The 26597-nt window shown below is 37.4% G+C and overlaps 1 protein-coding gene across 1 annotated transcript in view; it reads right to left on the bottom strand.

Moving 5' to 3' along the window:
* Nucleotides 1-10117: 10117 nt before the first annotated feature.
* The window catches only part of grm4 (glutamate receptor, metabotropic 4), a 55864-nt gene continuing 39384 nt past the window's right edge, over nucleotides 10118-26597 (bottom strand). The window contains exons 8-9 of the mRNA XM_079460712.1: nucleotides 17758-18007; nucleotides 10118-10243 (exon numbers count right to left, since the gene is read on the bottom strand). Coding sequence (XP_079316838.1) covers nucleotides 10194-10243; nucleotides 17758-18007 — 300 coding nt within the window. The 3' untranslated portion in view covers nucleotides 10118-10193. The remainder of the gene's footprint in view (nucleotides 10244-17757; nucleotides 18008-26597) is intronic.

Below are 26597 nucleotides of genomic sequence, written 5' to 3'. Positions count from 1 at the left end.
ATCAATATAAACGTTGATAAATGAATGTCTAGCATTTGCTTACCTGTGTCAAACACCATCCTTGGATCAACCCTGGAGACCGTGTCGTCCAGTCTTGAAGTTGTGACAGGATTCTTGAATATTTGGATTTCATTCCAGAAAAATCTAAAAGTCTCTCTTCACTTGTTGAGGTGGTTTAACGTTACTCCAAAATGGACTTGATGCCGTTCAACAATGACACTGAATTAGTTTACCTAGAACTTGAATATCAAAAACAGGCAAGTTTGATTATGCTTATGAACGCATTTATTCGAACAGATTAAGGTCATTGATACATTTTCTGCTTGCCTCCCCACGCGGTCCGCCCGGCGTATGACATCAAAGTACCGTGAGAGCAAGTCTAAAGATTACAAAGAAGTCTACTCTCGCGATACATGGATTACATGCCGATCGCAGATGAAGTCCAACATACCAATTGTTGATTCGGGACAGGTAACGGTGAACACGATGTAAAGACACATATTGAATGTTCTGGGACCCGTTTCAGAAAGCAGGGTAAGTGCAAACTCAGAGTAAGTTAACCCCAGAAAACGGGATACTCTGGGTTTTCAGTTTCAGAACGTGAGGTATATCAAACCCGTGACCGCGGGGTAAGTCAAGCCCGTTTCAGAAATCAAGGTATCTTATACTTAGAGTGAGTAACCATAGTAACCTACTCTGTGAACCTAACCTGGTCGGGAGCAGGTTTTATTCCACTAACCCGAGGTTTGTTACAATCTCCGCCCCTTTTAGAAGCGCGAGCGGTGTTGAAATTGCCTTCGCCGTTTGTTTTTTCATTCGTTTTCCTTAATCGCGCACAAGTTTATAACACAGACATTAAATGTCCGTTTATTCAGTACCCGTAGACGAGGAAGCTGCATTCATTCAGAGAGAGTTACATTTACATCAGGAGAGAATATATGGTGAAGCCCCGTTTGGATGTTTTATCATATCCGGAGGATTCTTTATTTGAGCGATACAGTTTTTCTTTACAGTCCATTAAATATATTCATAATCTGCTTCATCCTTACATCACAAACCTCACTCGTCGTGAATGCGCTCTTACATCTGAGCAGATTCTCTGTATGGCTTTACGTTTCTTTACTAATGGAAGCTTTCTTTATAACACCGGGGATGCAGAACACGTTAGCAAGGCAACTGTATGCAGAGCAGTAAGAAAAGTGTGAATCGCTCTCAAGCACTTTATATACATTTGTGTTAAGTTTCCTGTGAGAACCATCAAAGAGGAGTTTCATAAGATTGCTGGTGAATGGTGAACGTCTTTCTGAATAAGCTGATCAAATAAATGTGCTCTTGCTGCCAACTCTAATAATTCAAATACCCTTTAGGATTTCCCATTGTGATTGGGTGCACATTTAAAAGGTCCCATTCGCCCCGTTCTGTTCTGGCTTCGAACTGCCGTCGGTCAGAACGAGGGACGGGCGCTCTAACCACGAGCCTAACGACCGCAGTCCCTATTGCATATGTCTCTAGAGCATCTCTCGCTGGCATCCGTTACACATAGCTGGAGCAGGGGCAAGCATGGCCAGTTTTTTGTCTTCTACAGCCACAGTGCTCGGTTCTCATATACTCATAACTTTCAAAGCCAGTTTATTAAATATATCAAACATTTCCCAGTCAGGCATCCTACTACCAAGAGCATTTAAACTCACCGGACTGAATGATGTTTTTATGTTTCATTTTCAGCTGCTGCCATGTTCTTTTTATTGCAGAAGGATTGCACCTACATGACAAAAGTATATATATATATATAGTTCCTCCAATTCGACTGCGAGAAATAAACGGAGCGCTTTTTGTCACGTGGCGTTGCCATGGTGAATCGTGTTATCTTCGCTCAATTGATGATGGCTTTTTAAAGCCGCGGTGAACACGAGTAACCTCGGGTGAACTAACTCAGAGTGGCTTGAACTGATTGAAACCAGCTGTTCTGAAACAGAAAACTCAGAGTAGCGGTTATCTGAGTAAATCAACTCTGAGTTCATATTTTAACTCAGTGTTGCTTGAACCTCCTTATTGAAACGGGTCCCTGCAGTAGAAACACTGGTAACTTCTGTTCTCTTACACTACAGCTAGCAGTTATAATGAGGCTTGTCTTGTCACTTGTCTCTGAATCAATTTTTAATCACGTTACTGCCTAATTTAACAGGTTTAAGAAGAAAGTAGAGCAAGATCTAATATTACGCTTCATTTATTGTTATTTTTATGCACGTTTCAAAGAAATATGATGCTGCTATGAAAACCTGCATAGAAATGGACCATGTTCAAGGGCACAGTATGTTTTTGGGTGGTAAAACCATGGTAGGTCTTACTACAGTAAAGGAGGATCGGGGGGGGGGTTATTAAAGGGACGGTTGAATAATCACGGTGTTCATCTGATCTTCACTACGCAAGCTGACACCCAGACAATCCCAACCTTGAACACGGCCAAAAAGTCCTGCCACATTCTTAATAAGCCTGACATATCACGTGTATCACTAACCACATGCATTATGTACAGGTCTAAAAATATATATATATGAAGCACATCAGTCGTGCATCGCTCCAAATTCTTGTCCACCTGGAAGTGTAAGCAACAGTGGGAGGAGCATGCGAGTCTGTGGGCGGGGAGATGGCCTTGTATGTTCTGTGCATCACGTGACCTGTGCGGCCAGGCTGAGAAACATGGGAGCGGCGCGCTGGGAAGTGAGATGTGTCTATTTACAGCTGCAGTCAATACGTTTCATTTTTCAGCCTGGTATATTGAAATGGGAGATGCCAAAGCTAATTGATATGCTGCTTGCCTCGCAGCATCGTGTTTATCTTATCTGTCCCCCTCCCTTATTAGACAATCCGGGATATTCAATCCTACCGTCATGCCTAGTCGACGCAGTTTTTCCTCATTTCCTCACATTGGGGGTCAAGAACGCTGCTGTGACGTCCTGGCACCCTACAAGAGGCCCATCTGTTGACCGTGAAACCTTGAGGTCTTTAGCCAGAATCCTGCAAACACGGAAACTATGTTGACTCGATCCGACAGTCAGGTGGGTGCATTGGTTACGTGTCCGATTAATGCCACTAGATCCCTTGTTAAGACTTGAATAAATGCCCTTTAAAAGGTGAAGGATCACCAGGACATGAAGTAAACAGCCTGGTATTATAAGGGGACGGGTATGCTCGGGAGAGAACGCCAAGCAGTGGATAACCCCAAGGGCCTTTATATTGTACTTTGATGTATATGTTCCGCATAACAAAGTGACAACATATGTAGGAAGTATATGTTGAATGTAAATGTGCAGTATGAACCTAAATACACTGTGTGTGGTGACGTCGAGACGGGAAACACTGAATCATGAATATTATTCTTGTCTTCATCAATTCATTATCAAGAACTATGCACTCAATAAGCTACTGTATTCTTCTTTCAATATTTCTGCTTTTGTACTTTCCCGGTGACGTCTATCGATGACTTATAAAATCAATTCATTAAACTAATTAAACATACAACCTTTTGGAAAACAATTTAAACGCCTTCGAATCTTTTGACATTTTGCAGGTTGCACCGGGCGTGAGGCACCGCTGGTCCGCGAACACAAATATGTTTTAATTATTCACCGCTAATGTAGGAGATCGCTGGCCTGTATCCTGCGTTTGGCACGTTACTCGAACATCCTTCCGTTTCCATCTTTCATGCCGTGTAAATTAACACTGTCACAACAGCAACATGAAGTAATTTGCAGCGTGCGGCCCCCTAATCGAGATGTGATTACCGCTTATATCCCCGGGGGACTAGTGACAAGTGCACTGGTCAAAATTACCCGCTCCCAATCTGCTGACAAGTAAAAAGCAAGAAATTACACCAGATACTCCAGTGACAAGCCGGGTGCGGGCTGTTAATCAAAACAACTGTGCTTCGGTTGTAATCAATCAAACAGCTGCGCCGCACTTTTACCCAGGAGCACCGAGTTGGGAACGCGTCGGCCTCCCGAGGATTTGACACGGCAGTGTGCTCGACATTCTCTACGGGGCAAAACCAGTGGGCTGGCTCTCATATTGACACTGCCTATTGCTTCAACTCTCCTCATTTGTCATTTGATGTAATGTCAGTAAGTCTAATAAAATGCGCAAGCCTGAACTGTTTTAAAGTTGGTTATCAACACAAGTTGGTATCACGAGCGATGACTACGGAGTGTTTTAGCATCCACACCAACGGACATTAAAGGGACAGTTCACCCAAAATGTTTAATTCCGTCATCATTTACTGCCAAACACAAAGTTATTTGGATGAATGTCAGCCCGAACAGATCTCGCGCTCCATTGACTCCCATAGTATTTATTTTCAATACTATGGCAGTAAAAGAGCAGATACGAGATCTGTTTGGTAACTGACATTCTTCCAAATATCTTCCTTTGTGTTTAGCAGAACGAAGAAATGTATACAGGTTTGGAACAACCTGAGAGTGAGTAAATGATGTCATTTTGGGGCAATGTCCCTTTAAATTTGTGTTTATTTTAAGCTCACATGCTGCAGTTTTACATTTTAAATGCATTTAACCATTTAAATAAAGTTGTGTTGTTTATTAGCTTGGACCTTGAAATGACCACAAACATACTTCTCCTATTAAAGTTGTGGGGTGGATTCTACTATTGGGATTATTCTATTATTAGCACCTATTGTACTATCGCTCTTTTATGACATGTCGCTTATTGCTCCCCGAACTCTTTGTAAGTCGCTTTGGATAAAAGCGTCTGCTAAATGACCAAACGTATTCTCTTTAAATCTAAAGTTACAGCTATCAATATCATCATTGGTGTGAATAGATCTTGAGATGATGTCATCAATAAAATGTAAAGAAACAATTACCCAGCTACACACGCTACAAGCTACTTTTGATTGAAAGCAATTAAAAGATAGCAAAACAACGCTTTATAAAAAGCGGAGACGGTTTTCCACAATAACACTGATGATTTGATTCACTCGTGAAATCCGGGGTATATTTCTGGCCATGAGAATGTGAATTATAATTACAGCATCCAATTGAACACTCAATACTAACATACTGTAGGAATAAAACCGCTAAATGTACAATCTAATCATTTCTAGATCAACACACCGAGTTCCTATGTTGCCCGGCAACCCGGCATCATATGTAAAAAACTCTTTACATTGCCATTCACAAAAGCGAGAAAGCCCTCTGTGCGCATGTCTTATAATAGAATCACAGTAATGCACATGGCTTTATGTACATCGCTTGTTTGGAAAAAGCCTGTTGTAAAATGTCACTTTTTTGAAAGCAACTAAACATAATGCCTAGTAGAACGTGATAAGATACTTCTCAATACTTGTAATAAGTACAGTACATATTTTGGCCCAAAATGAGCGTGTTGAGTGACTGAAGACATTTTCTCCAGAGCACAGAATAGGCGACACTCGTAGTTCAGTATCAGATCAGCAGTAAGGGGGATGAACTAATAGTCTTTATGCTTTAATATGCAGAACTAGGGGACGATTGTGAGTGAATTTATGGCTTTGGAGAAAAGAACAATCCCCTAACAACACTTGACCTCATTCTGTATTATAACACCCCATTGAGTTCCTTTATTCAATAGTCACAATTTAGAATATCTGCAAAAGAAAAATTAAATGTCTAAACAAAATCTGAACATTTATTATGATTTTAAATTAAATCATAATCGCATAGATTTGTTTTTTAAAGAGAGGATGGTTACCCACATGACAATATACTGTATTGGCCAAAGTAAACCATTTACATTACCAGTATAATATTACCATTGTAACTATTAAAGTATATTAAAGTATACTAAAGCAATAAGCACAAAGATGCTTCGCATCGTGCCACTTGCCACCCTCAGTTGTTATAAAATGCACTGTAACCGCTAGCTTCACGGGGCTTATTGCTTTTATGAAACGATTATTCTATATGCGTAGCAAGGTTTCATAAAATAAAGTGATATCTAGGCTATGTAATGCGTTCAGCCAAATCGTGCTATTTTATAACGGTCACTTTGTACCAGCACCTAATGTACTATCGCTCTTTTAAGACATCGCATATTGCTCCCCGAACTCTTTATAAGTCGCTTTGGATAAAAGCATCTGCTAAATGACTAAATGTAAACGTATAATACAGAATTTACTTCAGTTGGTCAATTCACTATAGTTAAAGGAAAAGTTCAGCCAAAATAGAAAATTCTTACATCATTTACTAATTCACATGCACGACTTTCTTTCTGTTGCAGAGCACAAATAAAGATATTTTGAAGAATGCTGGTATTCAAACAACACCGGCCCCCATTGACGTCCATTGTATGGACTAGACTGTTTTTTCTATTTTGAATGACCGAAATGTGAATAACAAGCACAGAATGTTATTTTTGGGTGAACTGTACCTATACTACTACAGAATACTGTATAGACTTTAATACGCCAATTTACTGCCAGATTGTTTTCTAGATGAAGTGACATTTTGGTATTGTTAGAAAAAGCGTTTTAGGAGTTCGAGATAGAAAAACAGCAAACATCTGCTGACGGGATTTTATTTTTGACATTTTAATCATAAGACGTGTTAAACTAAATAAAGACTGAAGGTAACGCCTCCATCAGGAATATTCCTCCAGGACCTTCAGCCAAAGCTGCCATTTTGATAGATTGAGACCTGGTGCAAATTGCTCGGCTCGACCATAACTTGACACCTTTGGAACAGTAAACAAAAGCGCTTTTCATCACGAAACATTCTGAATGCTGAGCACGGACAAACACACATTTACTCTACACGGTGTAATCCTTTATGTCCTTAAATGTGTGTGCAAAATTAGTCCCGGAGTCTGGGAATTGAAAAGGTTTAGTGTCTGTTTTACGCGATGATAAGCTACAGGGATGTTCTTACAGAAGGCCTATTTACGCTGCTCGCTGTATGCACAACAAAATGCAATGCGACCCGAAGACGATGAAAAACCACTTGCCACCGTGAGGTGCTGTTTGACCCGGGCAGAGTTGGATGCCTCTTATTTGAAATGAAATCGGATAGAAATGGGTTAAAAAAGCTGACGACTTTACACCACCGTCTAAAATAGAATGTCTAAAAACACAAATAAAGTGATTTTAAAGGTGTTAGTATATAAAAAACTGTCTGTAAAAATGAAACAGGTGAGGTGAGCGACAATCTGCAAACCACATATACAGAATGCATACAGAATCACCCCACCGAGTCAAAAATCGATTTAAACCAAGAGAAGGTTTTAGCATTTTAAAGAAATGAAGACAAAATTACGTTGTAAAATTAAAAATATTAAGCGAATAATATTAATATCAAGTACATAAGCAAATGTGTGACACTCTCAGATTTCTACTCTTCCCTTTAAACACAAGAGATTCTTCATTCTTAAATTCATGAACATTTAAACATTTACATTTCTTTTCTCATAGTATAATACAATGGAAGTTAATGGGTTCCTGTGTTTTTTGGATAAGCACGTTTCTCAAAATATCTACTTTTGTGTTGTGCAGAATAGAGAAAGTCGTACAGGTTTGGAATGACACGAAGACGAAAAATATTAGCGAACTATCCCTTTCAAAATTGCTCATCTTGAATAATCATAATTGAATCCATTGATTCATAAATCAACTTCAAATAAAAAATAAATGTCACAGAAACGGACACCACTCTCTGTTAACTGAATAAATACTAATAACAACTGCATATACACAGACTGCATAAAGATGATGTTTTTCTGTGTATGCAATATTCAGATATCACATATTGCATATAATGAAACCATTTTTTTTAAAATAAACCAATGCTCATAACTGGAATAAACATAAGCGTATGAGTTCAAGTCGTGTAAATCCAGTAATAACAACCGTCTTGGGTATACCAACTACGATACTTCACACACGCCCAATGTATTGATCTAACAGCATCCTGATCCTTCACCACGTCACTTCTTTTTCATCAGTTTCTAAGCACTGTCAGCTCTGACAGAGAGATGGAGTAGCATTCCGATCAAGCGTCTGCTTCATGTCCTGTACTCTAGACGGACCTAAACAAGCCTAACATGGCCTATAATTTATGTCCTCCACGCTGTTATACATCAGAGTCAAAGCATCTGCGCTTTTCTTTATAGCACCTGTCTTCCAGCCGCTGTTTCCACCGATGGCTGAGACATCCCACACTTAATAATAACCTTCTGAAATCCACATTATGATAGACGGCTTGCTCTTTTAAAGAATATATCTCAAATGACATTTCTTTTCACTTCCACTGAATGTGTGCTAGGTTCCCGTCTCATCTGATGAACTAAGTGCGAGAAGAAAACATTACTGAAAAACATAAAACATAATTATGTGAGAGAAAATGCCTTTGTGTTCCTGACAGAAATAAAATACAACAGGAAGTCAGAACATTGCGCAATAGTTGATCTTTCAAAACAAATGAAAGCTTTCTGACGTTGTTACATCAATACAATTGCACGCTTGCGATTGACTTTTGAAACTATGTCATGAAATCCGATAAAGGTTACGATTAAAGCGACTCATTTGGGCTCTTCGGTTATTGCCGGTGCTTGTGCTAAGGCAAGCATGAATATTATTCCGTGTCATGTTATTATTCTTCTGGACAGAACCTTGGGGCGTATAAGTCGTCTCGCACCGTTTGTGCTACAAACGTGAATAATACCTGCGATTGTGTTGTTTGTTGCGGAGTGGTTTATTATTCCGTTTACTAAGGAAAAGAATATCGAAAAGAGATTCAGTAACACCATATCAAGTACTTAGCAACACCCTGGCAACCGCCTCCCAAAGAAGCCCAAGCCACATCGTGGCAACAAGTTCTGCACCGGTAAGCATCATTTAGCAAAAACAGATAACTCAGTTTTGAACTCATTCTTAAATTATGTGTTTTTTATTTGTGCATTCCATCTAATATCAGTCCCATTGCAAAACATTTTTGTGATCCGTTGTTGAAAAATCACTCTTCATTTGCATTCTCGCTCATGTATGCCAGAGATCATTTTCAGCAAACACGATGAGTTTTGAAAAATTTCTTTATTAGAAATTATTTATGTATAAAAATTAACATGCTTCACATACCTCATACGTCTTATTTTACAAATACTTTATTTCAGGCACTGTTTCTGACTTTTTTTCTTTAGGATGAAAAGCAAACATTAGCAATCAGGAACACACATTAAGTTGCCATTTATCACGGTCAACAGACATTTTATTCTGCAGCACGAACAGTGCAAAAAACAAAGAATATCGGAGAAATCATAAAAACTGAATCTTAAAATCACGAACATCTAAAGAGACAAATAGCACGCCTCTCTCCACCGCCCTCCATCTGGAACTTGCCTGGTGATGATTTGCATTTCTTGCTGAATTGTTATGAACGTTACTCGCTCTTTTCCGGTTTGGTGGACGTGGATTTCAGTACCTCGAGCGTTCCGAGGACCTCGGTCACACCTACATCGTGATTTGGGATTTCGTGGACGCGCTACAGAACATTTCGACAACAGGGCAATTTCGAGTTCCTCAACGGTGTGCACAAGCAAACATTACTCCAAAGAGCACTTCGTACATCTTCAACGGTTTCACAAGGCCCATGGTGAGGTAACAATACAGCGACATAGTTCAACAGCATTCCAGAAAGGATAATAAAAAAATAAGATAAAAACAACACAGCACAGGATGTCAAAACCAGCATGCTCAATATCGGTAAACAACGATCACTGTCTTTGCTGTTGTCTTCACCAAGGAGAAAACAAGAGGGGAAATAAAGCTCCAATAGATTTTTTTGAACTTTTTATCATTTTTCGAAGCCTCCACGTAGTGTTAGCATCAATGAAACGGTAGACACTGACATGTGGTCCTTAATTAGTGAGTTTCACTTTAACAATGACATTTGGAATAGATAAAGCAAGCTGTAATGGAATTGTCTGGGTGACGAACCGTCAGTCCGGCACATCGCCGTCTCAACAGTCACGGCCTCCCGAGACGTTCCCGATGTGACATCACGTAAGCTTGGTTAATGGAAACGTGTCTGTGGGGTCTTCAAACCATCGGCTGTCTCACTTCCGTCTGGTTAGCGTGAGAGTGATTTATCTTGAAATGCTGTTCTCCGGGGGTCACTTCTGGGATTTCGCCGTGGCCTTTTATCACTTACCTAGATTGCATGGTTGCTGTAGCTGATGTATGTTTGTTTACTGCTGAGTTCTGGGAAAGAGAAAAGCAAAATATCATTTATGTGGATAAAACTGTATGAACGCAGTTTTGTTGAAATGTTTGGACTTGATTTTGATATTGGTGTAATCGGGGGCGTGGGAACGAATGAAAATTGTTTAAACACGTTATCATTTTTGCTTTATTCTGCGAGCAAGTAACAATATTTCTTACAAAATTTGAATAAAAACATTGTTTCTGTTTGCATTTATTTGCAGAAAATGAAAACTGGAGAAACACGTGAAAATAACTGAAAAGATGCTCTGTAATTATTCAGACCTCTGCAAAGAAAACAAGTTCATATTCACTCTTAAGCAATACAACAGTAATATTTATTGATGTATTTAGGAAAAGTGGATTGTATAATAAAATGTAGACTTCAGATTTCAATACTTCAAATTTCAATGCAAAAACCGAGTCAGAAGTTACTGTTTTAAAGTAAAATGCCTTACGTTAGCTTCTTAAATGGGACTCAAAAAGTTAAAGCTCCAAAATATGAACCTAAATGATTTCATCCGCATGTCATTCCTATCATGTTTGACTTTCTTACTTATGCAGAACACGAAAGGAGATATTCTGTAGAATGCTGGTAACAACACTGGATCCTATTGATCCTATCCAACACTGGATATCTCAAAATATCCTATCAGTCATATACAGGTTTTAAATGACATGAAGGTGAATGATGACTTTTCATTTTTGGGTGCACTGTCCCTTAAACGCATCTCTTCTGACGCAAAACAGGTTTGTGAGAGAAAACTATATTTTGAGCTTCATTTCAGATCTTGAACCAATACAGATATTTTGCTAAATTTTGCTTGACTGTAAGTGACTACACGAGAGGACATACAAACAAAGGTCACCGATCAATTGTTACACTCATTAAAAATATTGTCATTTTCATTAGTTTTTTTCCAACACGGAAATGTTCAACCGCAATGCAATGGGATAAGATCGCAAGCACGGCTCAAATTGCGTGTAACAGCCCTGCCAAAGAAAGCAAAATGGAGCTCATTGCATCTTTATATGAAGATCAAAAGGTTACTTCATGCAATCATGCAGAGCCATTGCTATAAAGAGGGTGAGATGCCATTTGATCCATCACTTTCCAAACTACTGGTCCAAAACGCCAGCAATTCTCCAGTTTGGATTCTCACGATGCACGTTCAGGAGCACTGACCCGTAGACACGGTCAGACAGATTGTCTAACTTAGTGGCACAACCAATCAGAACCTCTGGTTCAGCCGGGGGCGGGACAAGATGACAGATATATCAATAGAGGGGTTTGATTTTAGCTCCGGATAATTTGAGGTACAGCTTGTGAGAACTAGGTCATGGACTGTTCTCAAAGTTTTCCTTTAAATATGCATAAAAACAACTTGGGTTGCTATCTTTAGGTCTCACATTACTCTGCCTGTTATAAACTTTTCCTTTTTCCGTGCCGTTTGAAACATAAAATATACACAATTTTCCTTTAAAGCACCGTTTTATGTGGGTATTTAGGGGAACACTTGTGCAGTGTGAGCATGTCAGAAGATTATATCGGATTTGAATCGTGTAAACACTACGTTCAGATCTGAATAATTCAATCTGATGTGTCCATGTAAACGTGGCTACAGACATTTATCTCTTCACAATAACGCGCCTTGCGTGACTGTAGCATATTGTTTCCAATGCAGATGTAACAGCATTGGCAGTTTAATCATTAAACGAAATATAACTTGATTTCGTTTAACAACCGACGACATTGTTTACATTTCACTGAAATGTATCAACTCTCTTTTTGGATCGGCTCGATTTGCACACGTCCCGAACCACAGGTGAAGGCTTACATCACAGATGAAAATCTTATTGCTCAGATGTGGCTCTTTCTAGCATTTGAGCGGTGAATGTGTTCTCTGTTAAGTATCAACTCAGTCTCAGATGTTTCTCCTAAAAATGCTTGATAGAAATAAACAAACTGACAAAATGAGACATTATATGACCACAGAAAGAACACATACCAAAGTAAATCTATAGAAAAGTATTCTGTGTGCAGTTTGCAACTGTTATTTTATAAAATATTTGTATTTTCATATGATCTCTCTGAAATGTAAGAAGCTGTTTTTGGTTCATTGATAATGTTTGTTTTCTGTCGTGTACCGGTAGTTGATAGGAAACACTTTTCAGAAGTAGACATCCTGCGGCGTGACATGCAATACTCCATTTAAAACTGTTTTAAGCTGCAGCTCACTAATCATTTTGTAATTTTTATACTTGCAGCAATTATAATCATATTAATTGAGAAACTATGTGGTATTATAAACTTTTAAAAAGACATTTGTCACACCGTAGGAGCACATGAACTAGATGAAGTCATTGAAGGTGATGCAAAACAGTATGAAACGTACAACTACCACAAATCTTAAGGAAAAATTATTGTTTATATCAAAATTAAGCACAATCACACATTCGCGGCCTGAATAATGATGCTTAACCGAGGGGTAACGTTTTCAAGAAAATGTGGTAGTTATTGTAATGATTCACAAATAGAGAGCAATTATGAGGTAATTGTGTTCTCGCCAGAGCAATCGTTTCTCATCCCTGTATGTTTAGATCTTCTGCGACACCCGGACCGAATAATGATGTAAAAAGCACTTCAGCATTTTATCTCTGTTACATATTTCCAAACATAAAATAATGTCACATTAAAATAAATGCAAGTTTCGGGGTTTTGAACTGAAAATATTACCGAGAGCTACATTTAAATGTGGAATTTCTTATTTAGTAAAACAAGCATTTGGCTAAGGCCGTGAATACTTCACAAGGAAAGATAGTTTATGCTAAATAGATTAGATAAGATAGATGGTCATGTAAGACTGGATGTAATTTAAATCACAAAAGCTTTATAAATAAGTTGCTTAAATACAAGTCATTTGAATAATTATAACAAAGCAAATTTGATTTAAGCAGCATCATATAATATTATTGTTTGGATTCCCGCATCGAAAAACCTCTGCTTAATATAAACTTTGTTATAGATGTTGAATCTCAGAGTAATGTATTCATAAAATCACATTAAACAGAAATGCGAATGATCAATAGGCCAAAGTCAAGCCAACAGAATTCAGACTACACAGTCGTGTAAAATATCTGGATCTATTGATTAGAAACCCAATGTAAAAAAGATTTTTATAAATATTATTCAGCCATCTGAAGATCCACTGAACTTTAAAGCACAGAGGATTTTTTTCCAAACTCAAGTGACCTTTATTCAACAACCTTGCACAGAAATTGCCAGAAGGTATTAAAAATAATTGACGTTAAATGGAAATCTAAACGAATCTACTGCATATATTATCCAACCCTAAAAATGCTCAAAACGAATCTTTGCATATGACCATCCGCAAACTAAAATGTACAAAAATCGTTATCATATATTCAACAACAGAATAAGTTAAAGAAACAGTTTACAAAAAATTACAATTCTGTCATGATTTATTTACTTTCAGGTCATTCCAAACCTGTACGACTTTTTATAGATATTTGACTTCCATTGTATGAACACAAAACCCCTTGAGACATTTCTCAAAATATCTTCTGTTTTGTTCCTCGGAAGAAAGAGTCATAATCGGGTTTTTAACTAGATAATGGTGTATAAACGCTGACAGAATTTGTATTTATATCCTTTTAAGAATTGTAAAATCGTCTTCTGAGGTGGAAATGTATGCACATATTATAACAATATAAGCGTTTTAAAGGGGAGCCCTGCCTATTAAACAGAGTTGCAAAATTTCTTTCATTCTGGCATATGAGATTCAAGTTGGCTCTATACCGCACATGGCAGAAAAACAGCATCTCTAAGCAAAGCTCCAAAATGTAATATTGCAATATTCAACAATCAATACGCTTGTATGGCGTCCATTATATCAAACAGAGAACGCATTAGTTTATTTCAGGAGTGCAAGATCATGATATCAAGAGACCATTTCAAGGAGACAAACATTGATACAAATACTGACACACACTCCGCTGATGTAAAATAGACTCAATTTGGTATTGATCACGTTTTCAACTCACACAGGAGCAAAACTCTTTTCCTTACCGGACACATGAGAGGTAACCGTTGATCTTCAAATAAAGGTGCTATATGAAGCGGGATCGATAGAGCTCGATATTGATCCTCGTTCTTTGGCAAGGTTGAAGCACGGTGGATGTTGTCTTTCGAGATGTTTGCATGCATCGACACTCTAAATTTGCACAACACAAGTATTGCATGATGGCTTGCCAGTTTTACTTTCAGAACGGTGTATAGAGCTTTTAGAAAACACTGGAAGAATTTAACAGGAGATTAAAAAGTGCCTTGGCTTGCAACACTGTCGTCATGGAAGTCCATCAAACTAGAGTAGTGCACCCCAAAAATGGTCCCCATTGACTTTTCATAGTAGGAATAAAAATGACTTTCTGTTCACCGTTTTTGGGTGAACTATTCCTTCAGATCAGTATGTCAGATCTAAGGTCTGGTGATACGCATTGCGCCCCCTGGTGGTAGGTGACATCTGAGGAAACATCCACTTATAAATTCAAAAGAAAAATATATATTTTGATTTAAATGTTTATAGTTAAATAAGGTTTAATTATATATAGTTGATAATGTTTAATAAATACGTACTTTCTCATACATGTGCATTATTAATATAATTAATAATAATAATATCATTTTTTTGCATGATTGTTGATATCATTGGATGATAACAACTCACAAATGCAGAACGGGAACAGGCCACTTCCAGCTTATCAAAACTATCCTATATAAGTAATACAAATGAACATAATAGCAATAAAAAAACAATTCAAATTAATTTTATTGTGGCATGCATGCGATTTTCTATGGCGATAAAAATAAACGTGCTTCAGGATGCCATGGAAGAACCTTTTTATCTATAGGTTCCATGAAGAACCCTTAACATCTGAAGAACATTTATGTTTCACAAAAGGTTCTTTGTGGCAAAAAAGGTTCTTCAGATTATAAAAAGGTAAGAAAGAGATGCTTCTATAAAGAACCTTTGACTAAATAATTCTTTGTGGAACCAAAAATGGTTCTTCTATGGCATCGCTGAGGAACCTTTAAAGCACCTTTATTTTTAAAAGTGTACCGCTGCGTCACACCCTGACTATTGAAGAACAAACAAACACAGCGACGCTTTAAGAACATCGACATCAAATCTGTCTAAAACTCATCCTTGTCATTCTCCTTTAAAACCTCCAGCATGTAAGATAAAAAGTGTGTCTGTAAGTGCTTAAAAAGACACATGCGTGTTGAAAACATCACAAATTTGGCACATATGCTTTCCTGAAGTCATATTAGTCATTTGTCGGTAAAACATGTGAAAGCAACAGGAGGGAAATGCATCATACAGCGGTTTCATATGACTGAAAATAGAAATCTTGTTAGGTACACAGTTTCTTTACAGGTTCTGCCTTTGCAGCGCACGGTAATGGGGACTAATGGGGATTACTGTATGTAATGCTCATATAGAGATGGTCCTCGCTCGAGCAGAAATACAATATCTCACCACGTTATTTAATTATTTAACGCTGTGCATTTCACTTACAAGTACGCCGCAATGGCGCAACAGTACATTAAGTCACTTAACAGACACTTTTACTTAATGCAATTTACAAGAAGGTCTGAAAACAAGATCGTGTATCAATTAGAATCGAGATCTAATTTTCCAACTAGTGCATTTGTGTAATTGCCGAGCGTCCCTGAGCAGAGGATAGATTATCCGTGAGTTTACTTTGAGTTTCAGAGAGCAAAGAAACTGCCTTCGCTTTTAAAAAGCCCTCATTTACAAAAGCCCAAAGTTCCACTGAAGTGAAGGGCAATGTGCAAGCCGAAGCATGGCACGTTTTCGAAAAGATTCATATTTGAGGTCACTCCCTATACTGAAGTATGACCAGAAAAGCTTTTACTATGAATTTATAAATAAGTATTTTTATTGTTTATTTTTCTGTTTATTAATTTAAACGGTCTTTATGTGTAAAACGCTATAAAAATAAAGAAGCCTCATAGAAAAAGATAAAACATCATAAATTACATTTTTTATATGAAAGTCTCTTTTGCTAGCACATGTGCTATAAATTTCTCATTATTTTTTATTATTTATTCATTTATATATATATTTTTTATTATTCACTTTGAATTCTTTGTGTTTATTGATGCAAAGCTGCTTTACAAGGGTCTATATTGTATAACACGCTATATACATAAAGACGTCCTTACATCATAGAAAAATCATCACAAATTGTGAGTGTCTTAAACATGGGTCTGCAATTAAAGAAGTCGGGGTTTGAATGGTTCAATCCAACAGCTGGTTGATGCCATTTTTTGCAAGCAAACCTCATAAATTGCATGTTTTAAATCATAAATGCATTTTCAGTACCACATACTGTTTTGATGCTTGACCACAGCCGCTTACATCACAATCGTTCAAATAAACAATTATACAAATAAATGTTTATGAAATGTTCTCACAGAAGCGTTCTAACAAAAGGTTCGTTGTAGAGAAAAAGTACATTATAAAAAATAATAAAGAAACTTTTTACCGAAGGTTTTTTCGGTTCTGTATGGGAGGAGGGGGGTGGCACTGTCCACACTTGAGTGGTTTCCTTTAGCATCATTTTCAAAAAGCCCCTGAGTAATTATTAACATGATGAATGTTTACAATCGAGCGTCCCTCGAGTTCCTGGTATTTCAGACCCTCTTGTTTTCACCTGTGACTATTTCTGCAATTATTCAGCTCACCCACAATATGCCCACGCGTGCAAACAATTTGTTCAAGTGCAAAATAAAATGATTTTCTTTGTTCTGATTCTTAGTTCTTCTCACAACCTCGGTCCACACTATATCATTATGTGAACTGAGACACAGCCTTTACTGTATAGGTCTCAGGAGTGTGTTTGCTTTATTTCTGCGGAGACAGCAGGTTTCTTCTTCTTCTGCTCTTCTTCTAAAGCATGTTAGTCAGCCTTTGCGTTTTATTGATATTCAAATTAGCCGGAGAATGTTTCTTTAAGGACCGTTCAAGCGATTCAAGCGCTTTACTTCTTGATAATGTACAAACAAACAGCCTCGCCCACATCTGTTTAAATCCGGTGCCAGGACATTAAATGTTTACATTGCATTACTACGTTGCTTTAGGTGGATTTTAAAGTTGCAGGCTTTTGCTCCATTTGTTGATATTTATAACAAATCGTTTTTTTTTGGTGTTGTTGAGAAGTGCTTTTAGTGGTTTGCGAATGTTAAAGATGACTCGAGAAATGACTGAGAAACTGTAAAACAAACGCTTCTCCGGAGAGAAGGTTTACAGGCCGCACTGTGAAATCGTTTTTGTTAGAAAAACAAATTGTGTGTAATATAGCGATTGAACGTAGATTGCCCGGAACCGTGCACATTCTTGTAAAGATTACAATAACAAGTTTATATCGTTATAAACATCAGTGTCAATAGCAATAAAGATTCTCACCCTGAGTTTCCAGGCTCTCACAGAGCTCAGATTTGGCTTCTCCGTTGGGTCTCAAGCTGGATTTAGGGTTGAACTTGTTGGACATGGTGGCGGCAGTGACGACGGCCTTCAGGCTGCGAGTGCTGCGCTTGGTCACGTTCTGCTCCGGGTGGAACAACACTACGTAGACCTTCGGCATGTAGAGCATTCCCAGAGACACGGACGCGCTCAAACTCACCGAGATGGTCAGTGTGGTTGTTTGTATGTACATCTGCAAAAGAGATCAGAAAAAAACTGCACATGTTAAATGAAATTTAAATGAAAACCTCACTAAAAATACTGATTCTGTGAACTGTTAATATACAGTATATATTTTAATAAAATTATTTTATCATCACCTAAAAAAACACACATAAAAAACTGCAACAATAACAAAATGACATATCAAAACAACAACATAACATACACTGTATAATGCATAGCATAACACAACACATAACATAACACACAGTATACAAAACATAAAACCCAAAGCATAACAACATAATGATAATGATAACATTTAAACAAAACAACATAATATAACACACACTGTTGCATAACACAAAACAAAATATAAATTAAAACACATAACACAACATAATATAACATAACACACAGCATATACCTTAAACGCAATGTAACATACACCGTATAACACATAGCACAACATAAAACAAATCAAACTAAAACACATAACACAACACAAAATAACATTGACAAAGCATAACACAAAACTAAATACATAACACAACAAGACATTACAACACAACACGGCCTAGCATAATATAACAAAAAACACAGAACATTACACAGAATGGCAAAACAACAATACACAACATAACCTATAACAAAACACAAAATTAAACACATAGCACACCACAACCCCAACATAAAGAAATATAACATAACACACAACCTGACGTGGCATATAACACATATTTGAAATCACAAGACAGGACATAACGCTAACATAACACAGAAAAGCAAAATATGTAGCACACAACACGACATAAAACATGACATATGGCATAAATATAAATATACAAGCACATGAATATTGACAAATATAGGTGAGGGCACATAATGACAGAACTCTCAGTTTAGACGGACAACTTGAACTCATAACAGAGCCACCAGAACTCTTCTCGCTATTTAACTTCATCAGCGACTCGGGACCTCAGTTTAATGAGGTCCTGACAACTTAATATACTCCTGATCTTCCTGACACAGTCAATATGTCAAACCTCAACACACAACACAATCATAACCTGACACTTCGTTACCCACTTACGGAAAGGTTTCACGTCTATTTTAAACCATCCAATTTGGGTGACACTGTTTGTGTTATGTTTTCACGGACACACATAAACAGACGTGGAGCACTAATGGCTGGAGCCACTCCACAGCTCTCAGTCTGGAACCCCCTGCTGTTGCTGTAGAATGCTGCTGTGTTTTGGCTCGGGCGGACGTGACCTCGGCTGTGGTTCCTCTGTGTGCTGTGATTAAGTGTGACTCACTGCTGTGATCTCCATCCAGAGGGACTCGCTAGGAAGCCGCCCCGGCACCGGCACGGACGACGGGTTAACGGGACGTCATATGTGCCGGGACCCTTCTGGAAGCCCTGGACACTGAGCTATCCAAATGCCGTTGGGATTTATCTTAATTGCAAGATCTAATTCTTTTTTTCAAGTGGTTCATATTATTAGCTGTGGCTTAAGAATGTTTTGAAAGCAACGTTAAGAAGAAAATGTGTGGATTGATGAACCGTAGTTGCCAAAAGTGATGTTCAACTGTGGAAATTTTTACAATTATTCAAATTAATTCTCATATATTGCACACCCACAGGTTTAAAAATTGTAGTGAGAACTTCTATAAGTGTATGTAAAGTGCTCTATTTCTACACATTAAGTTTGTACTTGATATACAAAAAATCTAGTACATTTCTCAATATAACACTTACAGTAGATCTTCTCGGTTTATCTTAAAAGGTACTAAAGATTTTGTATTACATTTACATTTATGCATTTGGTAGATGCTTTTATCCAAAGCTGCTTACATTGCATTGTATTATACATTTGTTTCCGTCTATACGCAATCGATTCTCTCGGATCGAACGCATATATAAGTACAAATTTAGTGTGTAAAAATAGAGCCATTTAAATACATTTAAGTGTATTTTAGTGCACTTTTCCTCACCTGGGCATGTTTTTAGTTAAATTAAATTTTTGTTCTATAGTTCAAATTTATATATTTGCATTATTTGCAAAGCAGCTTTACATCAAGGTTATTTTAATTTACTAAAATTAAAACTTTGAAACTGTTTATTGAATCCAAATAATATATTGGCCTAAAAAGTAATAAAAAAAGTATTAAAATTCAACTAAAATTGCAAACATCCATAGAAAGCTGAAAATATCATATAGAAAGTATAGAATACATGGAATTATTTTCTAAATGATGTTGAAGACAAACCAAGCAAATATTGTATACAAATATTACTTTTGGCCACTACTATACATATAAATCTTAATAAGCAGCTTTGAAAAAACATGTCTGCCAAATAAAATAACTGAAAAACAATAGCGAGCAGTATCTCAATTCTCAAGTAAACATTACCAAGTTTCTCAAGTAATTATGTTAGCAAACAGTCTGTAACAAGGCCACAGAAATAAACAAAGAACTTTAGAAAACTTGTCAATGTTGTTAAATTAATATTATTGAAATAAAACACCCCAGCGGAGCTGCAGCAGCGGGTATAGTCAGCTGCATTTACGCTGAATCCTATTCTTGTCCTGCGTGTTTACAAACCAACTGTTTACATTAATTCTTCAGCAAAATGGACATGTTGAAAGTGAAGTACATTTGAGCACTCACGCATGCATTGCCGTGGGGCACGAATGCTGGTTTTAGGGCACAAACACACAAGCGTTCACATCAGCCCCCTGTCAGTCACACAGCACTTAGATACAAAACTCAACACTTCCATTAGTATAGTTCGTACCAAGCAATATTTGAACAAACCCCCCGAGGCCAGAAAATGACCACCTGGCAGACCACCAGAGCAACCAATTAGAGGGCGTTAGCAACAACGTACGTAGAAACACCCTGGCAACCACACGTTATGCACAGGGAAGTACAAATTACATTTTTCAATACAATTTTTGATTAAAAAACGGTTTAAAAAGAACGTGAAAAGATAGGTGCAGTTTTGTCGCTACATTGAACGACTTTTCAGATCGACATGAAAAAAACGCAACTAGCGACAAATCTAGCGACTTTTTCGAAAATGAAAATACTCAACTACTTTTATTGGGCATTTGGCTGTATTAAAACAAAGTACGTAAGTACACGGAGCATGAAAGTAGACGTGTGATGTCATCTGAATATAACGCTTAACTATATAAGTTTCTTAACTTGTGTCCCCTGTCACAGCATATCGAGGCACATCCACAAACCGCAAAGCTGTGGCTCAAACAAAAACCTAAATGTTAAATATGGCCCCCGGTCACCTAGAATCACCCGAGCGATGCCCACGCTTACAAATTTAACCAGAAAATTTGTGGCAGCCACTGGCCCAGAGTGATTAAACTGGACACAAATTATTGGATTCAGTCTATACTTCGCAAAGTCTTACTAATCTCCCTGAACGTGAAGTTGCAATTACAGTCTCAAATGAGGATTTAATGGAGCACACGACGCACAATTCATAGCGGTATCTCATCAATGCTTCAGCCTCCGGGCGCTGTATGTGTCAACAGCACACCTGAAATCTAATGAGGCTCGTGAAAAATACTGAGACAGGAACAAGACGGTGAATCAAGATTAGTCCTCAGAGACTTTCTCTGTTGTCCCAACACGTACAAAGTGTTCCACTTTTCTGCCCTGGAAGTGAAACTGCAAAAAAAGGACAGTCTTATTGCGATCCAACGTATAAGTGTGTGGCTTGACAAAACATGGATCAACTTCAATAACATGAGATTAAAAACGTCTCAATTTAATGTGATAAGAAGCACAAAGGCTGAGGGTTCAGTTCTCAGGGACACAAATACCAATAAAAAGGTACAGATTAAATACACGTTTATCACCTTGGATAAAAGCATCTGCCAAAAAGGACGTTGTAAGCACAGTCTGAAACATTACAGTTATGTTTCCAAGTGAGCCAGGCTCAACACGGCACGGTTGCAAACTGTTATCGGCTCGGATCGTGTTAATGAATGCGCACAGAGGCGTTATAGCTCAGTCTCTTGTGTTACCAAGGCAGTGCATGATGTATTAGTGTTTACATTCAACATAATCATTTCCGTTATCAGCCCGGCGGTGGAAAATGAAACCATTTACATATACCTTACAGTCGGCATGAATCGGAACGGAGTGGAACGATATTTCCCGTATGACATATCGCTTTATTGCTCCCTGAACTCTCTGTAAGTCGCTTTGGATAAAAGCATCTGCTAAATGACTAAAAGTAAGTAAAAGTAATTAACATCTGAAGCTGTTTAAGAAAAGTAGGTCTTCTGTCTTTTACACTCCTCTGGAAAACAGCATTCGAAAATAATGTTTGCTATTCAAATTCGGTACACGTCACGCAGATTTCAGGTCTTTCAATATAACTAAAATCTGGACTTTGCATGAAACTGGCGGCCATGTGTCTCTTTTTTACATCTTATCCAAAGCAGGGTTTGAGGTAATAAAAATGGGCACGGCCAACATAAAATCTGGGACTTAATTGGCGGTGAAAGAATTTACGGATCCATGAAGATCATTTTATGATGATGTAATGGATTCTCCATGGCATTTTGGGATGCAGTCTTTGTTTCTTTAAGGGTGGAGTGTGTACTTTTATACCCACATCAAAAAACCTGCTATCCCACTTTGACAGCTATAAGACCATCTATAAGATGATCATATTTGACGAATAATGACAAAGTGTAAATAAAAAAACATCCTTTTAGAAAAAGTTGACCTATTTTCATGGATGGTTACAGCAATGTGAAAAGAAAGATAAATATATCATTTTGCACAAGTGTGTCAGTGCTGTTCAGTGAATAAGGGGCAAGTGAATAAGTGAAACTCCACACTGTTTAGTTAATTCTCCCAGTAATGTTTACCTCACATGACTCACCGTATGAAGCATCAGAGCTCTGACAGTGTGTCTCATATACCTGAGAGAATGAGACATATCCGTTTATGTTATCATAAATGGATAAAAAACTCCCACTCGTGTCTATAGCCGAAGAGCAGTTCGCTCAAATATTTGTGTAAATGCCCTGAACAAACTCACTCCATCTTAAAAGCGGTCATGTGATTTGTCACGCAAAGACACAAAACAAAGAAAAATCGCAGATGAGATCTTGTTATTATCTCGATTATTTCTTTCAGACACCAGTGAGAGTAAATGGAGAGCAAACGTAAACTCTTGCTGGAGTCTCGTCTGCGTCTCAGATATTTCTCCTGAGAGAAAGAGGCATTAATCTCACAAAGGTCTCCATTAGAGTTCCAGAAGAGATGTCTCAATATTTCTCATCAAATTTACTCAAATCCTGATGATTTTACCCTCACAATCTACGATAATTTTACATCTTCATGATTTTTTATGCATTTTTGTCTCACTTGTTGCTATTTTAGGAGAAAGATGTGAGATTAAAGTGAAAGATCACTCCAGCAAATCTCCCGAGAGCAACACTTTTGAATTTATGACTAAATAAACTGCTTAATACGCCTCTTGTCAAAGAGTCACTAGCAAGGTTTTTAACTAAAGCTGTTAAAACATTTTAAAATCAAACAAAATACAAACTTAAATATTATTTCAAAAACTCAAGTTAAACTTAATTTAGAAACGTTGTTTTCGCCATATAAAGTGACATATGCTTGTTCAAAATAATCTGTAAAAATAGGGCACAAATACTGTATTAATATGAATACATTTTCTGTATTCAATTTTACTGTTGTTTTACTTGTATTTTTAATTTGGCAGTGCATTTAATCACATTTTAGAATCAACGGAAATGTCCGTAAAATAAACAGATAAAGGTACTGGCAGAAAATTACCAGAACATTTTCCGTAATTCTTTTATAAAATTGTAAACAAGAAAAAAAACTAAACTAAAACTGAAATAAAATGAATGTATCTTTTAAGCAATATATAAATTATTAAAATCAAAAGCACAACAAGATCGCCATGAACAATCAAAATAAAGTCAAAATAAAATATAAAAAATATATAAAAAACAAATTAAATTAATAAAATAAAATATAAATTTTCATAAAATTTATGAAAAGTCGGTCTTATGTTATTTTATAAAACAAAACAAAGGATACAAACTACTGGCAGAAAATACAATGGAATCTAGAAATTTAACAAAAAAAACAGTGAAAAAATCAACAGACCTCAATAAAACTAATAAAATGTAAATAAATACTGTGAACCAACATAACAGTGTGTCTGCTTTCATAGAGAGAAAAATATTTTACAATTTCAGAGGGAAAACCCACTGCTCATTTACTTGATAGAGAGGTTGAAGTTCAATAACATGAATTTCAAGGCCGGCGACATTTAAGAGAGGTTTGGACCTCCCACAGCTGTCACATCGCTGACACACACCTGTATGTACTATATAAGAGATGTTGACCTCTTTTTGAAAGAGACGGCCATTACTCTGTCAACAACACAAAGAAGGAAATCCTGCATGTGAACCCGAACGACATGATGGTGCTGTAATGATAGCTTCCAGTTTTGGAGGGCGGTGATGCATACAAATGTACGCTGGAAATCGGAAGGCTGAGATATTATCAAAGTCTCCTCCAAATGCTTGTATTTACGCATTTGGCAGATGCTTTTAATCAAAAGGATTCAAGCTATCAGTATACATGTGATCCCTGGGTATCGAACCCACAATTTTTGCGATGCTAATGCAATGCTCTACCAATTGAGATACACATTGTGTTCCACTTAAAACAGCACAGGGATGAGTAAATAACATACGACCGTATTCATTGAGAGCACTCAAAATATTAAGGCTGCCTAATCTGATTTATTGTAATGCTTTGAATCTCTATGTATCCCAATTCAGGCTCTCATTTTGGCTAGATGAAAAATATCAAGCATCTCCTGTTGCGTCTGTTAACTACATTTTACCACTATATAGATAAAAATGATTTTCATCCATTCTGGGCTTTCACGCAAATTTGCCCAACAAAGCAAATCAAAAATCCATCCCGATACTTGCAACAGTGATTCCTCTGGACCACAATGAGACCTACCTGCCAGAATAGCTCATTTAGAAAGCCTTTGGTTAAGCCACAATGCGATGACCTCCCGATTAATCATCTGACAGGCTGATCAAACTCCGCCGGGACCAGACCAGCTGCCCACATTCAAATGATCCAAAAGCCTCCCAAGACATTCATTATTCACTTTGACATAAGATGACAAACAGCTGATGGAACCTGCATGCCGATGAGGCATCTGCATGATGGGCGCGAGGCAGAGAGATAAGGTAAATCACAGGCCGGGAGGAAGTGAGGCATTTAATTGATAGAAAAAGACATGGCAGCTCAGACTCGCCCGACTCATTGTGTCCGACGGCCTGGATGATTTTTCGCAACACTCTAAAAATACAATACAACGTGTGTTGTGTTTGTTCTGGGACAACGCACTTTTGTGTTAAAAGTAGCACAACATCTACACAAAATGATGACATGATGTTAAAAAGAGCATAACACAAACAATGTTTGAATTTTTGTCTTGAAAAGCATTGTTGTGCGCTGGTAGTGGTGGGACTGTATTTAGCCTGAAACTAATAGGCAAAAATAGGGCCAATGATAAAGAAATACAACTTGAAAAGCATTTTTATGCATGCAGGGATGGAAAATTGACAAGATGTGTGCTTTATTTTTTAGTATGCAAATAATTGCCAAAAACTAGGGCTGTGAAGAAAAAATGCAAATTGGACAACGAATGTGGTCGAAAATTGTCACACAATTGTTGTACAGTGTGAAGATAATTGGTATAAACTGGGACTGTCATTTAAAAAATGTCCACATGCGGTGATGCGAAATGATTGTGTGATGTGCACTTTATTTTCAGCGTGAAAATAATTGTCGAAAACTAGGGCTATCAAAAAAAAGCATTGTTGTTACGCACATGCATATGGGAAATCGGCGTACGACGTGCACTTTAATTTCAGTGTTAAGAAAACTAAACAAACAGTGCTGTCAATTTTGTATAAAAATTCAATTCAATTCAATTCAATTTTATTTATATAGCGCCTTTCACAATTTGCATTGTTCCAAAGCAGCTTTACAGGGGAAAAACGAAAAACCCAAGAAAGGGTAAAACACACTACATGGTGTTTTATATAATAAATCCAATTATTCTAGTAAAATAATATCTAATGTCAGCATCTCCTGGTGGTTTATTTAGCATATTTTGCATTAAGTGAATGCTTGGCTGAAAAGATGCGTTTTTAATCTAGATTTAAATTGGGCGAGTGTGTCTGATCCTCGAATAGAGTCGTGAAGGCTGTTCCAGAGTTTAGGTGCTACGTATGAGAAAGCTCGACCCCCTTTGGTGGATTTAGTTATTCTAGGTATTATCAAAAGTCCTGCGTTTTGAGATCTTAGAGAGCGTGATGGGTTGTAGTGTGATAGAAGCTCTGTTAGGTAGGTAGGGGCTAAACCCTTTAAGGCTTTATAAGTGATTAAAAGAACTTTAAAGTCAATACGATACTTAATGGGTAGCCAGTGAAGGGTTGATAAAATTGGGGTTATGTGATCCTATTTTCTGGACCTGGTTAGAACTCTGGCAGCTGCGTTCTGAA

Source organism: Barbatula barbatula, assembly GCF_947034865.1.
Source record: "Barbatula barbatula genome assembly, chromosome: 7".
Classification (NCBI taxonomy): domain Eukaryota; kingdom Metazoa; phylum Chordata; class Actinopteri; order Cypriniformes; family Nemacheilidae; genus Barbatula; species Barbatula barbatula.
The sequence above is the reverse complement of the archived record's forward strand: the minus strand, read 5'-3'. Positions and strand labels throughout refer to the sequence as shown.